Source organism: Acomys russatus, chromosome X (genome assembly GCF_903995435.1).
Source record: "Acomys russatus chromosome X, mAcoRus1.1, whole genome shotgun sequence".
NCBI lineage: Eukaryota > Metazoa > Chordata > Mammalia > Rodentia > Muridae > Acomys > Acomys russatus.
Genome location: NC_067169.1, coordinates 122845878 through 122863437, shown reverse-complemented (window position 1 = coordinate 122863437; position 17560 = coordinate 122845878). Strand labels below are relative to the sequence as shown.

General features: G+C 50.5%; 1 protein-coding gene and 1 long non-coding RNA gene across 5 annotated transcripts; both read left to right on the top strand.

Moving 5' to 3' along the window:
• Window positions 1-112: 112 nt before the first annotated feature.
• LOC127184781 (uncharacterized) lies at window positions 113-9300 on the top strand. The gene is made up of 3 exons (XR_007830169.1): window positions 113-567; window positions 7392-7698; window positions 9168-9300. It is a non-coding gene; the product is annotated as an uncharacterized LOC127184781 (long non-coding RNA).
• Window positions 9301-12612: 3312 nt separating this feature from the next.
• On the top strand, window positions 12613-16648 carry Pnck (pregnancy up-regulated nonubiquitous CaM kinase). Of its 4 annotated transcripts, none has more exons than XM_051141257.1 (12): window positions 12613-12694; window positions 13462-13531; window positions 13862-13993; window positions 14332-14406; window positions 14503-14641; window positions 14819-14942; window positions 15149-15224; window positions 15319-15431; window positions 15513-15591; window positions 15663-15750; window positions 15877-16021; window positions 16293-16648. In XM_051141257.1, the coding sequence occupies exons 2-11, from the start codon at window positions 13464-13466 to the stop codon at window positions 16012-16014; spliced, it is 1032 nt and encodes a 343-aa protein (XP_050997214.1). In that variant the 5' UTR covers window positions 12613-12694; window positions 13462-13463; the 3' UTR covers window positions 16015-16021; window positions 16293-16648. The 4 variants fall into 4 exon arrangements, with proteins under 4 accessions (XP_050997214.1, XP_050997216.1, XP_050997215.1 ...); XM_051141259.1 differs by lacking the exon at window positions 12613-12694 and adding an exon at window positions 12791-12976; XM_051141258.1 differs by lacking the exon at window positions 12613-12694 and adding an exon at window positions 12791-12998.
• The last annotated feature ends 912 nt before the right edge of the window (window positions 16649-17560 follow it).

Below are 17560 nucleotides of genomic sequence, written 5' to 3'. Positions count from 1 at the left end.
ATTAGAACCATGGGAGATTTGAGTGGGTACCCAGGTGCAAAGTTTCTTGGTCCCTGCTCCAAAGTAAGTTCGATCGCCTCCTGAAGGGCTGGCCGTGTGCGGGCCTGGAGATGGGATTTCTCAGTCTAGGGACTCTGTGGAAGCACTGAGCTGTCTCCTCAAGACATTTAGGCCTCCCCAAAGATACAGCCTGGAGGCTGAGGATCAAGGTGTCAGTTCTGGGTGTGACCAATTTCTGTTTGTCTCCAGAGTGGGCATAGGGTAGCTTGCTTGGTCGAGAATCAAAGTTAGAATTTGTCACCAAGGTAGGGAAGGGGACTCCATGATAACTCAGGTCAGCCCATCTTTTGCCTGTTGTGTGAGTGGCTAGGGCGTGTGACCTATGGATACTGGGGTAAAAGTAGGGTAAGTCTGCCCCCTGGTGCCTGGTGGATGTACAGACCCTCCCCCCCAAGCTGAGCACCTGCCTGCTCTGCTCCTCAGGGACCTCCAGGCCTCTCCATCAGCAGCTGAGCAGCTTCTTGGGGATTTTCCAAGGCCAAGACTAGCCTGGGGTGGACTAGGAAGGTGAGGCATGCTCATTTCAATCCCAAGGTCTCTGATCTGATCAGACACCAAAGTCCCCAGATGGCTCATCCCATCATGCTAAGCCTGCAGCCGTCAGGCAGCTTTAGAAAGAAAAGCAGTTCCAGTCAGAGCCAGATTGAGCTTGATAGGTGAGGGAGGAGGGAGGGGCAGCATCTCCACCCAGGCTGGCAGGAGCTGCATGCTGTGCTCAGGGTGTGTGTGTGTGTGTGTGTGTGTGTGTGTGTGTGTGTGTGTAACGTGCCTGTGTGCCTGTGTGCCTGTGTTGTGGTACAGTCTCCTTGCTCCCAGCCTGGTACCAAAGTCCGCCTGGAGAAACAAAGGCCATAGCACACATATCTTGGAAGAGCTGGAGCCACCAAGGATCAAAGAAAGGGCACATTTAAGACTGGAAAGAAGCAGTGTACTCGGGAGGCAGAGGCAGGCGGATCGCTGTGAGTTGAAGGCCAGCCTGGTCTACAAAAAGAGTCCAGGACAGCCAAGGCTACACAGAGAAACCCTGTCTCAAAAAACCAAATGGGGGGGGGGAGAAAGGAGGATCACAAGGAATGGACAGAGAGGCCCCCGTTGCAGTAGAAGGACAGGGTGTGGCTGTGAGAACTGCAAAGGGAGAGGCGCCCTTGCAACAGTGATCTGAATGAGGTGTAGGCCAGTACTAGAAAATCAGACTATGGAAGTGAAAGCAGAGTGAGAATTGAAGATCCTTTTTGTCCAGGGAGCAGGAATGGGAGGGAAAGAACATAGTGGCCTGAGAAACAAAGGGACACTTTGAGGAGATGGCCTCTGCTGTGTGTGGGAGGTCCAGAATTCAAAGAGGAGAGCAAACCAGACAGTGTGCTGGAAGCCTCTGTGCCTGTGGTCTGTGATTCAGCCCAGATGCCTGCGGAAGTGCATGCACTGATGGAGACAGTTCATGTGTCTAGGTCCAGTTCCTAGGAGGTGCAAAGGACTAAGGGGGAACAAAGGCATTAGACTTTCTAATCCTGGGTAGGCTCCTGCTGGGGCTTATGAGTGAGTGCAAGTTGCTAGGGAGGAGCATGGTGAACTCCCCAGGATCTCAGCTGATAGCCACAGGCTTTTCCCGACTAGCACTGTCATTCAGAGCCCCGATGTTCCCCTTAAAAAGGCATTGAACTGTGCCAAGAGCCCCTAGGAGCTGGGGTAGAAGCTGAGAGCAGGCTGAGGTACAGGCAGCAAATTGGGAGAGGACTGCCACAGGGTCCTTGGTGGTGGTGGAGGCTGGCAAGCAGGGCTAAGGTTGGACCCAGTGCCTGCCAAGCCTGAGGTGGTCACGGACTGGGAGAAGGCTGGCACCCTCTACAGTGATTCTGTAAGGAGCTTGGCAGCTGAGGGCAGGGTGGTGCACTTTCTTCTTCTGGAGGTTCAGTGTGATGAGCTTTGGAATTAGAATGAGCCAGACACAAAGGGAAATCTGGGGTCTACCTAGTAGGACTTTATACCTAGTAGGACTTTATATTGGCATCTCTTGAGCCAGCAGGCAAGGGGGACAAATGGGGCTGGGGTGTAGAGAGGTTTGAATCCAGCAACAGGGCTACTCTGGCTGGAATACAAACATGCCAGTAGCACAAACCTTTCATTTCTCTGGCTGGAACACAGACACACCCTTAGTATACACCTTTAATCCCAAATAATGAACGTAAAGTTAGTTGGTAGAAGGAAACACCAATGTTTGAACGTGATGTCTAATTTACAAGCAGACAAAGTGGTGAATCAGAGAAAGACCTGACAGAATAGGATATGTGAGGGTGGGGGCTTGGGTTTGGGAGCCAGGGGGCTGCCTGCTCTTCCAAAGGTCCTGAGTTCAATTCCCAGCAACCACAGGGTGGCTCACAGCCATCTACAATGTGATCTGGTGCCCTCTTCTGGCCTGCAGGTGTATATGCAGGCAAGCACTGTATACATAATAAATAAATAAATCTTAAAAAATGTGTTATGGGTATCTGTGCATGTTCATGTGTACTGGTGTGTAAGTGGGTACATGTGTATATGTATGCATCTAAGTATAAAATAAAATAAAAAAGAATAAGATATGCCGAACTCTCACAAGAACAGAGAGGAAGGAGAGGTGACTGAAAAGGGAGCAGAGACAGAGACAGAGACAGACAGAGACACAGAAACAGAGAGACAGAGACAGAGATGATTGAAAGAGGAAGGAAGAGGAGGCATTTTTACTAGGACAGTTGTACAGAGACAGGTTGCAGAGAGAGGGAACAGGCTCGACACAGGTGAGGACAGAAGGAGCCAGAGGATTAGAGCAGCTTGAGTTAGTTTGAGTCCAAGCAGAGCAATTCAGACAGAAGCTGAGAGGAGCCAGATTGAATCAGACAGCTTGGAGAGGAGTTTGAGCCAGAACAGCTGAGTTGAACCATCCAGCCAGAGCTTATTCAGCAGAAAGTGTCGGAAGCTGAAAACATTCTAGGCCTAGGTTAGATTGTATGGAGGCTTGAAGCTTCCAGGACTAGGCCAAGTTAGCACAAGGAGGCAGTAAAGCCTCCGAGAAAACATTTGAAGCAGGGAAAAAAAGATACTTTACCACTGGAGTCAAGGTTCATGGAGCTGGGGTGAAGCAGCACAAGTTCTTCCCCCAGCACAGGCTGCTGTGTTTATTAGTTGTGCTCTTCCACACAAACAATCTGAAAGGTTTGAGGTTTTACATTTTGACATGACCTTTTTAGATTAGACCACATTTTGTTATTAAGACTTCTTTTTCATTTTTTGGAGGGGTGGCGGTGACATGGTGAATACTAGCTGGCCTTGAACTTGAATAGATCCTGTTTCATGAACCTCCTGAGTCCTGAGATTATAACTGTGAGCCACCACATTCAGGCTTAGAGACCTTTTAGTCCAGGCTGCTGTCTTTGTCATATAGTGAGGCAGAGTACCATGGCAAGGGAGGGTGGCAGAGCAAACCTCTCAACCCATTTTGTCCAGGAAGATACAAGAAGAGGTCCCCAATATCCTATTCAAAGACACATCCCAGTGACCTAACTTCTTGTCACTAAGCCCTACCTTTTAAGGGTTCCATTTCTCCCCAGAGCATCATAGGCTTGAGAGCAAGCTTTTAATACATGACTTTTGAGGGACAGTTAGCACAGACTGTAACAGACAGGAACACAGATTGGAACAGATGGGAGTAGCTAGGTGATTGATAATGTGGCATTCTTTTTTGTTTGTTTGTGTTTTTCGAGACAGGGTGTCTCTGTGTATCCCTGGCTGTCGTGGACTTGCTTTTGTAGACCAGGGTGGCCTTGAACTCACAATGATCCACCTGTCTCTGCCTCCCTGAGTGCTGAGATTAAAGGCATGCACCACCATGGATGGCTCACCCTTGCATTTTTTTCTTGTTGTTTTGTTTTGCTTTTTGTTTTTTGAGACAGGGTCTCTCTGTGTAGCCTTGGTGGTCCTGGACTCGCTTTATAGACCAGGCTGGCCTTGAACTCACAGCAATCCGATCCACCTGCCTTTGCCTCCCCAGTGCTGGGATTAAAGGCCTGTGCCACCACACTCAGTCTGATATTTTAAAAATATTAATTTATTTATACAGTACCTGCCTGCATGTGCACCTGCAGGCCAGAAGAGGGCACCAGATCCCATTACAGATGGTTGTGAGCCACCATGTGGTTGCTGGGAATTGAAATTAGGACCTTTGGATGAGCAGCCAGGGCTCTTAACCACTGAGCCATCTCTCCAGCCCTATCTATTTATTAATAATGGCTTTATTACAGTAGCTGGGCGTGGTGGCGCACGCCTTTAATCCCAGCACTCGGGAGGCAGAGGCAGGTGGATCGCTGTGAGTTCAAGGCTAGCCTGATCTACAAAGTGAGTCCAGGACAGCCAAGGCTACACAGAGAAACCCTGTCTCGAAAACAAAACAAAACAAAACAAAACAAAAAACCCAAACAGAATATTTACTTCATACTTTTTTTTCTCTTGTTACTTTTATTTTCTGTTGTTGTTGCTGCTGTTTTGAGACAGGGTCTTACTGTGTAGCCTTGGATGTCCTGGAACTCACTATATAAAGCAGACTGGCCTCTAACTCACAGAGATCGACCTGTCCCTGTTTCCCCAGCACTGAGATTAAAGAGCCACCACCTCTGGCTCTCATTTGTTATTGTGAAACACCGTCTTAGTCTGGAATTTGCCATGTAGACCAGGCTGGTCTCAAACTTGAATTGATTCTATTCTGCTTCCCAAGTGCTAGGACTGCAGGTGTTGTAGTTTGTATTTTTGTTTATAACTTTAAAAAAAATTTTATTACTAATTTATTCTTGTTACATCTCAATGGCTATCCCATCCCTTGTATCCTCCCATTCTTCCCTCCCTCCCATTTCCCCTTATTCCCCTCCCCTATGACTGTGACTGAGGAGGACCTCCTCCCCCTGTATATGCTCATAGGGTATCAAGTCTCTTCTTGGTAGCCTGTTGTCCTTCTTCTGAGTGCCACCGGGTCTCCCCCTCCAGGGGACATGGTCAAATGTGAGGCACAAGAGTTCGTGAGAAAGTCATATCCCACTCTCCACTCAACTGTGGAGAATGTTCTGACCATTGGCTAGATCTGGGTAGGTTTTGTTTATAACTTAATAGTTCCTTAATGTGTTGCTTACATTTCCTGTGTGTGACCCTTGGAGGATCTTTCGATTGACTTCTGTGGCCCCCTGTCCTAGTGACTTTTCTGGGTGCTGTGACAAAATACAACTTCAAGACGGAAGAGTTTCTTTGGGTTCAGGGTCCATCGAGGCAGAGAAACCATGGCAGCAGGACCATGAGGCAGCTGGCCGCATGGCACGCACAGGCAAGATTCAGAGGGGAGTGAGCCACTGGGGCTCAGCTTGCTTTCTCTGTTTTTCCTTTATTTTTCCTCTGTTTTAGTCTGGGATCCCAGCCAATGGAATATTGGTGCTTAGAGTTAGGGCGAGTCTTCCAACATCAATTAAGTTAATCTACATAAACCCTCTTAAGCATGCCCAGAAGCTTGTTGTTGTTGTTGTTGTTGTTGTTGTTTTGCAGTAGTTGTAGATCCTGTCAAGTTGACAATCAATGTTACATATCAGGGGCTCTTTTAAGTTTTATTATTTTTATATGTATGGGTGTTTTGCCTACATGTATGTCTGTGCACTACTTGCATGCCTGAGGCCAGAAGAGGGTGTCCAGTACCCTGGGACTGGAGTTGCAGGTAGTGATGAGACAACATCTGCCCTTCTAAAAAATTGCTTCTTGGCACTGTAGGGTTCATTCATGCTAGGCATGCGCTCTACCAATTTTCTTTTTCCAATCCACCTCTGTACGCCCTTGACACCTCCTTCTTCACGTGTGGGAGTGTACATGCCTGTTTGAGCATTGTCTTGCTTTCTGGCTGCATCCTAGCTTCTGTCGTTCCTGCTGAGGATTTTGAATGAGCCATTTCTCCAAGAAGTCATTCATTGAAAATGCTCATTGCTATGGACTGGTGTTTCTGGCTTTCTCAGCACACAGAGCAAGGAGACTGGCAAAAGTAACTACTCTGTCCACTATAAATAGACAGGTATTGGTGTCTGCATAAAGCTAAATAGGAATTCAAATGAATGTCTCTTTACCATGTGGATGATTCTAGCCTCTTCCCTTCGCTTCCCTAAGAGCTAACAATCTGGCTTCCATCTTTGGCCACCAGGTAGGTAATTGTTTAACCGCGCTATAAAGATCTAGTTGTCTTACATTCTTAACTCCCACCGTCCCACTGCACCTCATCTGCCTTTAGGATTTTCTAAAGACTATGTAGACCAGGCTAGCCTCAAACTCTTAAAGATCTACCTGCCTCTGTTTCCTGCATATCTGAATTAAAGGTGTGTGCTACCATGCCTGTATTTACAAGTGTGTGTGTGTGTCCGCGTGTGTGCACACATGCGTATGTGCATGCAGAGGCCACAAGTTAATTATGGATGTCTTTCTCTATTTCACTCTTCACCTTATTTATTTATTTACAGTTCTTAGTTACATTCTTAATTATATTTACTAACTATTTTTTGTTTGTTTGTTTTTCAAAACAGGGTTTCTCTGTGTAGCCCTGGCTGTCCTGGACTCACTATGTAGACCAGGCTGGCCTCGAACTCACAGAGTGCTAGGATTAAAGGCCTGTGCCACCACAGCCGGTGAACATATTTACTTATTTATTGTGTGTCTGTGTATGCCATGTTGAATAAGTGGAGGTCAGAGAACTTTTTTTCAGAATTGACTTTCTCTCTCCCATGTGTGGATGAAAGCCAGATGATTGCTGGGCATGGTGACACACACCTTTTTTTTTTTTTTTCCGAGACAGGGTTTCTCTGTGTAGCCTTGCCTGCCTTGGACTCAGTTTGTAGACCAGGCCGGCCTCAAACTCACAGTGATCCGCCTGCCTGTACCTCCTGAGTGTTGGGATTACAGGCACCCGGCCTATTTATTTTAATTTTTTAGAAGTTTTTTTTTTGAGACAATTTCTCTGTTTAACAGAGACACGGCTGTCCTGGACTTGCTCTGTAGACCAGGCTGGCCTCAAACTCACAGAGATCCTCCTGCCTATGCCTCTTGAGTGTAGAATTCATTTTAATTAAAATATGATTATATCAATGCTCAATGTTCTTAGTCATCAGAAAAATGCAAATCAAAATGACTCTGAGATTCCATCTTATACCCGTCAGAATGGCTAAGATCAAAAACTCAAGTGACAACACATGCTGGCAAGGATGTGGAGAAAGAGGAACACTCCTTTGTTGCTGGTGGGAGTGCAAACTTGTACGACCACTTTAGACATCTATCTGGTGCTTTCTCAGAAACTTGGGAATAGTGCTACCTCAAGACCCAGCTATACCACTCCTGGACATACGAAAGTTGCTCCACCATACGACAAGGACATTTGCTCAACTATGTTCATAGCAGCCTTATTCATAATAGCCATAATTTGGAAACAACCTAGATGTCCCTCAGTTGAAGAATGGATACAGAAATTGTGGTATATTTACACTATGGAATACTATTCGGCTATTAAAAACAAGGAAATCCTGAAATTTGCAGGCAAATGGATGGAACTAGAAATGATCATCCTGAGTGAGTTAACCCAGACCCAGAAAGACACGCATGGTATATACTCACTTATAACTGGATATTAGTCCAATATGGATGTCCTCTGAGCATCTTCACTCAGCAGGGGGGGGGGGTTGGGGCAGATGCTGGGAACTGCTATTGGGACTCCAGGTGAGAGAGGTATAGGAGAATGGGGAGATAGAAGAACCCAGAGAGTCCAGGAACCCTACAAGAGGACCATCAGGGTTGGTGGATCTGGACCTGGAGGGCCCTGCACAAACTGCTGTACCAACCAAGGACCATGTATGAAGAAAACCTAGATCTCCTATTCAGATCTAGCAATGGACAGCTCATTCTCCACAGTTGTGTGGAGAGCAGGGACTGCCTCTGACATGAACTCTGGTGTGCCTATTTGATCACGTCCCCTTGGTGGGGAGGCCTGGTAGCACTCAGAGGAAGGGGAAGCAGGCTACCAGGATGAGACCTGATAGGCTGTGGTCATATGGTGGGGGAGGAGGTCCCCTTCTGTCAGAGGTCTAGGGGAGGGGAATAGGGAGGAAGAGGGAGGGAGGGTGGGAACGGAAAGATACAAGTGAGGGGATAACAATTGGGATGTAATCTGAATAAGTTATTTAAATAAAAAAATGTGCCGGGCATGGTGGCGCACGCCTTTAATCCCAGCACTCGGGAGGCACGTGGATCTCTGTGAGTTCGAGACCAGCCTGGTCTACAAAGTGACTCCAGGATGGCCAGGGCTACACAGAGAAATCTTGTCTCGAAAAACAAAAACCAACCAACCAAACAAAAAACAACAACAACAACAACAAAAAAGTAAAAAAAAAAATATGATTATATCACTTCCTCCCCCTTTCCTTTCTTCCCTCCAGCCTCTCCCATACTTTGCATTGCTGGAGATGGAACCCAGTGCCCTGTGCTCAGCCTGCACTTAATCTTATAGACCCTACTCTTGTCTAGAGTGACTTAAATCAAGCCTTTCCCCTACTTCATATATATACACATGTGTGATACAGTTAAGATCCTTTTATCACAGTCTGCACTCTGTAGTGTGACTCATCTACCGCCTAGAAGATCAGCAGGCTTGTAGATACTGTGCAGACTCTCCTGCTGAATGTCAGCCCTCTACCGTGCACAACAGTTTTACTGGTCTCAAAATCCCCTGCGCTTCCCCTAGTAAAACACTGTTCCTCCTCACTCCCTGATGACTGCTGATTTATTTTATGCCTTGATTTTCCGTTTTTGGCATGTTCTATAAATGGAGTCTATTGTAGGTGGTTTGTTCCCACTGGCTCATTTCACTTTGCAGTATGTTGTTTGTTTGTTTGTGGTTGAGTGCAAGGTGTCAAGTATTCTAGGCTGGCCTCAGATTTGCTGTGTACCTGAGAATTATCTTGGACTCCTGATCTTCCTGCTTGCTTCCAGTCTTCACTAATTATGACTAAAGCTGCTGGGTTTTATGTAGACATAAGCTTTCAATTCTGTGAGGTGGCCCACGCCTTTAATCTCAGGATTCAGGAGACAAAGGCGGGTGGATGTGAGTTCGAGGCCAGCCTGGTCTACAAAAAGAGTTCCAGGGCAGTCACGGCTACACAGAGAAACCCTGTCTTGAAAAACAAAACAAGCCAGGCATGGTGGCGCACACCTGTAATCCCAGCACTCTGAAGACAGAGGCAGGTGGATTTCTGTGAGTTCAAGGCCAGCCTGGTCTACAGAGTGAGTCCAGGACAGCCAAGGCTACACAGAGAGACCGTGCCTTGAAAAATCATAACAGCAAAATTGCCAAGCCAGGTATAGTAGCACCAAACAAGGTAAAATTGACGACGGGGGGGGGGGGGGGGGCAAAAAGCAAAAAACAACCCTTCCAAAGCGTCTGTTACAGTTTTCATTCCCACCAGCAGTGATGACTGTCCCATTGTCCCTGTCAGCATTAGCTGTTATCAGGGTTCTGAGTTTTGTCCATTTTAAGATGTGTCTAAGAACATCCTACAATTGGATGATAAGATATGGTGGTAAACAGCTTTTTAAGTGCACACTTGCCTGTTACATTTCTTTAGAGCTTTGGCATGTTTTAACAAATTGGATTGTTCATTTTCTTATTCAAGTTCTGTGTACTTTGGGGTTTTTCTTTCTTTCTTTCTTTCTTTCTTTCTTTCTTTCTTTTTTTGTTTTTGTTTTTCAAGACAGGATTTCTCTGTATAACAGCTCTGGCTGTCCTGGAACTCCCACTGTAGACCAGGTTGGCCTCGAACTCACAGAGATCCACCTGCCTCTGTCTCCCAAGTGTGGGGGTACTTTGGATAATATTGGGCAAATCTGAGAATATTTGGGGGCAGGGTCAATATATTAAAAATGTATTGTAGTCAGACGTGGTGGCGCACGCATGCCTGTAATCCCAGCACTCGGGAGGCAGAGGCAGGCGGATCGCTGTGAGTTCGAGGCCAGCCTGGTCTACAAAGTGAGTCCAGGACAGCCAAGGCTAACACAGAGAGACCCTGTCTCGAAAAACAAAGCAAACAAACAAACAAACAAACAAAAATGTATTGTATTTCTTTTTTTTCCCGAGACAGGGTCTATATAGCCTTGACTATCCCAGACTCGCTTTGTAGACCAGGCTGGCTTCGAACTCACAGCGATCTACCTGCCTCTGCCTCCCTGAGTGCTGGGCTTAAAGGCATGCACCACCACTGCCCGGCTAGGATGCCATTTTTATAGGGAGTCATTTAGCCGAGGCTGCCATGGAACTCTAGCCTCCACTACTCAAGTGTTGGGATTACAGGAATACAATATCACACCCAATTTGTGATATCATTTCTGTAGAAGGGGGTCTCAGTATATTGCTTTGGCTGTCATTGAAATCCTGGGCTGAAGTGATTCACGTCTTTGGCCTCAGATAGCCAGGACTACAGGCCACCTGGACCTGCATGTGATCTTTTTCCCATGGGGCTGGGCACATCCAAATTGCTTTAAGATGCCTGAGAATGAAACTCAGTTGGCAGAGTTCTAGCTTAACACATATAAAGTTCTGAGTTCCCACTCCAACACTGCATAAGAAGGGGCCTGGTGATACAGGGCTATAATACTAGCACTTTGGAGGATCAGAAGTTCAAGGTCATCTTCATCTGTATAGTGAGTTTGAATCCAGCTTGAAATGCATGACACCCTGTCTCAAAAATAAACAAAACCTCCATGTCTTGGTTAATGTCATTATTGCTGCGACAAAACACCATGACCAAAGTAAGTTGAAGAGGAAGTGGCTTACATTTCCACAGCACTGTTCATCACTGAAGGTCAGGACAGGAACGGAAACAGGGCAGGAACCTGGAGGCAGGAGCTGATGCAGAGGCCATGGAGGGGTGCTGCTTACTTAAAGTTGCCCTCCATGGCTTGCTCAGCCTGCTTTCTTATGGAACCCAGGACCACCAGCCCAGGGATGGCCCCACCCACAATGCACTGGGCCTTCCTCCATCAGTCACTAATTAAGAAAATGCTCTACAGCAGGATCTTATGGAGGTATTTTCTCAAAGGAGGTTCCTTCCTTTCAGAAAACTCTAGCTCATGTCAAGTTGACATAAAACTAGCCAGCACACCCCACACAAAAAAAGAAAAATTGGAACCCACAAAGACACAAAATCATATCATGTGCAGATACTGTGCACGTCCCTGAGCAGGAACCAAGCCTCTGGTTGGCATTTGCTGCTCACCGGGAGTTTCAGCCTTCTTATCTTGCTCAGTGTGAACAGTTTCCAGCTACTCAGAAACAAGTGTGTGTGACACATTTGTGAAAGATAATATTTTACTTCTTTGATTTTCATGACTTTCGGGGCTATGGAGATCTGTTGGGCCCCTTTAGCTCCCCTCCCTTTCATGACACCTGAGCAGGTGGACAGGGTTGGATCTAGGCTCAGTTAACCAGAAGAGGCAACTGGAAAAGGTCAGGGGGCAGGAGCTTAAAAACATTAGAGTCAACAAGATACCTTCAGCCTCTGTGACTTGGCAGAGGCCTTGTGACACACACTTGTCTGGATGTGTTCCAATGACAGTCAATAGACCATCCTTGCAGAAAGGACGCAGCTGTGATAGGGCAGGATTGGGTGAGCATGGTGTGGAGGAAACCTCTAATTGTTGTGTGAAGATGGAACCTCAGTATTTCTTGCGTGCTTCCCCTGGGCTGGGTTTGTTCCTTTGGACAAGAAGACCTGGCAAGGTGATTTGCAGTGGCAGGTGTCCTGAAGAGGGGACAGAGTCATGACCTAGAAAACTGGCAGGCAGAGGCAAAGGATGCCTGTCTGAGGAGGCAGTGTGCCAGACTAATTAATGGAGGGAGGGCTGAACTGAGTAGACATCTGGACGAAGATGGTCAGCGCACGCAAAGGCCAGGGGGCAGGTGGAGAGGAGGCTGAAAAAGGGAAGAGAGTTGGACAAAGTAGGAAAGAATCATCAGACCCTGCAAAGCTGTCTAGGCTGCCCGGGAGTGGCATGTGTGCCTCTAGGAGCCAGATGACCTCAGTGAAGGGAATGCTGTGGTGCAGAGAGGAGGGCGAGGAGGTAAGGGTGGGAGCAGAGGGGGCCAGCTAGTGGAGACAGGTGTGCTGGCATCAGGGTTTCGTGGGCTGCTTGGGACTAGGAAATGAGGCTACTGTATAGCAAATGGCCCTGATAATCTGTGGACAACATATTAAAACAGAGCAGGGAAGGCAGACTGCCAGGCCCATGTATGGCAACATTTCTGCACGAAGTCACCGGTGGTGCAAAGGCCCTGGGCCACTCACTGGGCTACCAGGGCACTCGAGCACCCACTAGTCTGCAAGGGTACTAAGGAGCCAGACAGTGGTGGCCAGAACCCTGGAATTGCCTTACAAGGCGCCCTGCAGTGCTGTGGCCACAGCCACCGCGTGCTCGGCTGCCCGAGGCTGGCGGTGGCGCGCGCGGAGGGGGCGGGGCTGGCGGGGCGCGGGCGGGGGGCTCGGCGCCTCTACAGCTACTGCGCTAGGAGACGTTGCGGCAGCGGCGGTGGCAGCAGCGGCAGCGGCTGCAGGTCCGCACCACCTGCCTGCCGCTCTGGGCTAGGGGCAGGCAGGCGAACGGGGCGGGCGGGCCCGGGCTTACAGGGTCCAGTCCAAGCGCCACCTTAGCGCAGCAGCACCCCCCTCCCCGCCCCCAGCACACACCTGTCACGCCTGGCGTGCCCCCTGCCCGCACTAGCGCGGCCCACGCAGCTCTGGACGCAGGCGGCCTAGGTTGAGGAGTCCCCCCACTCCGAGGCGCCAGGGGCCAGGCAGCGGTTACGTGGCTGCGTGGGTGGCCGCGGTCGTGACAGGTGGCTGTGAGCAGGGTCGCAGGTGCATTCGAGAGGGTTGGTGGTTTAGGTGGCGTGTGCTTGAGCCTGTGCCACGGCGGAAGGTCTGGTGGGGGAGGGGCAAGGTTCTTATGGTTGGAGATGGGCCTAGATGAGCCAGGATGGGAGTGTAGAGAGCCTTCTGGAAAATAGCCGGCGGTACTGGATTGATGTGTGGAAACAGAAAGGGGTGTCATAGTGTTGGTGGCCAACACTACGTGTGCTCCGGATGCTGGTGTGCGGGAGCACAGGCTGGCAGCAGCATACCTGGGTGGGAGGCCCTGCATGCAATGGCCTGCCTCAGTTGGGAGTGTGGCCCTGGCTATAGGAAAGGAGTGGCTATAGGGCTGGGGAGTGAATGACCCCAGCTTGAGTTGGGGGATGATCTGACTTGGTGGGCAGGAGAGCTGCTCGGTGCTAAGGGGGCCTCGCTCCACCTCCCACCCTCCAACCCCCTTCCCCCCCAGACATGCTGCTGCTCAAGAAACAGACGGAGGACATCAGCAGTGTCTATGAGATCCGGGAGAAGCTGGGCTCGTGAGTGTGCATGCCGGGCTGTGGGAGTGAATGCTTGCACATGTGAGCAAAGGTGCGAGAGAGCTTGTGAGTAGTGTGTGTGGTATGAGTGTGAACAGGGGGTGGATTGTGAGGTATGTTGGTGTCTGTGTAGGAGGTGGTGTGCGAATGTCGGTGAATGTGTCAGTGCGGAAAAGGTGTATGAGATGCTGTGGGGATGTGTGTGCACACTTGTGGGCGCGTGTTAGGGTGGGTGGTATGGCCTGAGCATCTACATTTCTGCTTTTCCTGCTCCTCTCACTGCCACCTCCCCCCTCCCTTCTTGCCTCCGACCATATGGCTCTGTGGCAGGGGTGCCTTCTCCGAGGTGATGCTGGCCCAGGAAAGGGGCTCTGCTCATCTTGTGGCCCTCAAGTGCATCCCCAAGAAAGCACTCCGGGGCAAGGAGGCCCTGGTGGAGAATGAGATCGCAGTACTGCGCAGGTGCGCCAGCTTTCCCCTTGGGCTGGGAAGACCTGTGGCTAGGTCCTCTGGACTCATCAGGCCTGGTTGCCAATCTGGGGGGGGGGGTGGGGGCTTAGGCGGCTCTTTCCCTTTCAGTCTGCATGTCTCCATGGCAACATTAGAGGCACCTTATCCATCTGTGCTTTATAAATGGCCTACAGACGTGTGTTCTAGGAAGGCCTGGGCTAGTGGGGGCAGGGGTTGGTAGGGAGTGGGAGCCCAGGTGAGGGAAGAGAAGAAAGGGAGGGCTCAGGACAGAGCTCCCCCAGGTGAAGAGGCTTCAGTGGTCCACAAAGAGCCTTTTCTGTCTGTTTCAGGATCAGCCACCCCAACATTGTGGCTCTGGAGGACGTTCATGAGAGCCCTTCCCACCTCTACTTGGCCATGGAGCTGTGAGGAGGGCTGCGGGAGGGCTGGGCAGAAGGGGTCTAATGCCCAAGTCTGTCCCTGGGTCAGTTGACCTCCTGCCTCATTCCTTCCGCCTCCAGGGTGACAGGTGGTGAGCTGTTTGATCGCATCATGGAGCGGGGCTCCTACACAGAGAAGGATGCCAGCCACCTTGTAGGGCAGGTCCTTGGTGCTGTCTCCTACCTTCATAGCCTGGGCATTGTGCACCGGGACCTCAAGGTGCCTGGCTGTGTCCTCCACCCTATCCCACCTATCTCTGACTCTGAGTGTTATTTTCCCCCAGCATTCACTTCAGTCTGGGTCTGGGGAAATTAAGGGTGCTGCAGCCCACCCTGTCCCAATGCTCAAGCCGTTCTGGAACTCAGAGGCCCTTTTACTGGCCCCATGTGTCCACAGCCTGAGAACCTCCTCTATGCCACACCCTTTGAGGACTCCAAGATCATGGTCTCTGACTTTGGCCTGTCCAAAATACAAGCTGGCAACATGCTAGGCACAGCCTGTGGGACCCCAGGATATGTGGGTAAGAGGGAAGTGCTCTAAGGCGCACTGTGGTGGGGAGGGAGCTGGTGACCCTGGGGATGCCAAGGCTCTCTGACCTGGGGCAACTGCTGCCAGGGGCAGTCTGTTCTTGGGGCTGAATAGGTACACCAGGTGGCCCTCAAGGGCATGACATATGTGCGTGCCTGTGCAGACATGTCTGTCTGTCTGTCTGCCTCTGGCCGCCAGCCCCAGAGCTCCTGGAGCAGAAACCCTACGGGAAGGCTGTAGATGTGTGGGCCCTGGGTGTCATCTCCTACATCCTGTGAGTGACCGCTGCGACGGCTCAACTCCTACCTGCCTGCCCCTGCTGGGTTGGGGAGGGGTGGACACCTGGGTGATTCATCTGTGGGTGCCAGGCTGTGTGGGTACCCCCCGTTCTACGACGAGAGCGACCCTGAACTCTTCAGCCAGATTCTGAGGGCCAGCTACGAGTTTGACTCTCCCTTTTGGGATGACATCTCAGAATCAGGTGAGTTCAAGGCTGGCCCTGTCCTGGAGAGTGAGAAAGGACACCGGGGACAGGGCAGACTGACCTTTCCCTCTGCTCCAGCCAAAGACTTCATTCGGCACCTTCTGGAGCGTGATCCCCAGAAGAGGTTCACCTGCCAACAGGCCTTACAGCATCTTTGGTGAGTGGGATGCCTGGCAGGTGAGGCAGGGGCAGGAGCAAGACCTGTGCTGACTCTCAACCTTTCTCTAGGATCTCTGGGGATGCGGCTTTAGATAGGGACATCCTGGGCTCTGTCAGTGAGCAGATCCAGAAGAATTTTGCCAGGACTCACTGGAAGGTGAGCTCGGAGAAAGAGATTGGCATGCTCCTGTTTCAGGGTGTGGCCATTGGTGTCTTGATGCCGGTCTTAGAATTGGTCTTGGTGCTGGGCCCAGCTTGGCCTGACCCCACTCTCTTCCCACAGCGTGCATTCAATGCCACATCTTTCTTGCGTCACATCCGTAAGCTGGGGCAGAGCCCAGAGGGTGAGGAGACCTCCAGACAGGGTATGACCCGGCACAGCCACCCAGGCCTTGGGACTAGCCAGTCCCCCAAATGGTAACAACCAGGTGTGTGGACCCTGCACTCTCTGGCAACTGGCTTCTTAGGGAGCCTAGAGGGTGGCAATGAACTAAGTGGGGTCTAGAGGGTTAGGGGCAGAAAAGGAGAAGCTGGGCAGAAGGTGTACTGCAGGCATCTTCCTTATGCTAGTGGGATGACTCCTGCACTCTCTCTGAAAGGAAAGCCAGAGCTTGAGTAAGATGTTGGGAAGGACCCAGGAAGGCTGAGCACCTCTTGAACTTGTTTTCCTCTGCTTCTTTCCCCTCTTCTTCACCCCAGGTGGATGCCAAAGAAGGCCAAGTTGACTGACTCCCAGATTTCCTTCCCTCTGGCCCTTTCGGTCTCCTTCCTGCCTCTTGTCTGCTGGGCTGGCCTCTGTTGGAAAGTCTGAGACTGTGGGTGTGGTGCATGGCACTGGGGTAGGGGCTTCCCCAGTATGTCCCCTCCCCATGGTGCTGCCACCCTCTATAGAAACCGAGGAGGTGTTCACAAGTGGATTTGGGGGCCATCCTTCCTGCATCTTGCACGCACACATGCATTGCATGGCTGTCCTGTGCTTTGCTGACTGTGGGTGGTCCTGCTCGTGTTGTATGTGGCCCTTCAGTTCCTCTTCCTTTCAACCAATAAAGAAAAACAGAACAATGCCTTGGTGCTGAACTGGGTGTGGGATGAGCATGGGGTTGCGGGTCACCTCAAGGAAGGACATGAGGGACCTGCACTGGGTCCTGTGCTCTGCCTCTTGTACCTCTCCTTGCTGGGATCATGGCACAGGCACTGTGCATGGTTTGAGGACTTCAAGATTCTGTCCCTCAGAACACCACCAGGAAGAGGCTGCCTGATTGTCTTGAATCTGAGAGAAAATGGATGCCAGCAAGTTCTACTGGGGGGCCAGCAGGGGGCGATGGCAGGAGGCACAGTTCAGCAGCTGTCTGGATGCCCTGGGCTGGAAAGGGATACTTCCCTCCATGGCTTGTTCTGGTGTGATGAGCTGCGGGCCGTGCTCTGGCTCTGGTGGCCCTAGCCCCACTTACCACCAGCAGGCCAGGACTCCAGAAGCCTGTTTTGCTGGGCCAGGTCAGGGCTAGGTCTCAGTCAGAGATTGGAAGAGGCTCTGTTTCCTTGCCTTTCTTGCTCTACCTTCTAGTATGTGAGGTGGATGACAAAGCTGACTGGGATGTGTTTGTGTGTGTGTGTGTGTGTGTGTGTGTGTGTGTGTGTGTGTGAGGGTTTCTGGGGCAGAGGCTACTCTGGGTTTCAGGATTGGAGCCAGGAGGTCTGGAAGTGAGCGGATAGCTTCCTCCTCTGTCCTCCTGGTTACCCCAGGCCATCCTGTGCTTCAGGCTTTGGGCCATGTATCCCTGACATGCTTGCCCAGTGTCCTGCTGTTACCCCCATGGGGTCACTGGAGGGAAACTTTGGACATCCGGGACCATAAATGGGCCTCAGCAGCTTGCTTTCCTCACCTCCAGTGACCTGGCCTGGGGCCTCACTGTCTTTGGTCACCTTTGCCAGTCTCTTTTGGCTGTCCCTCCCGTGCATCTCATCTT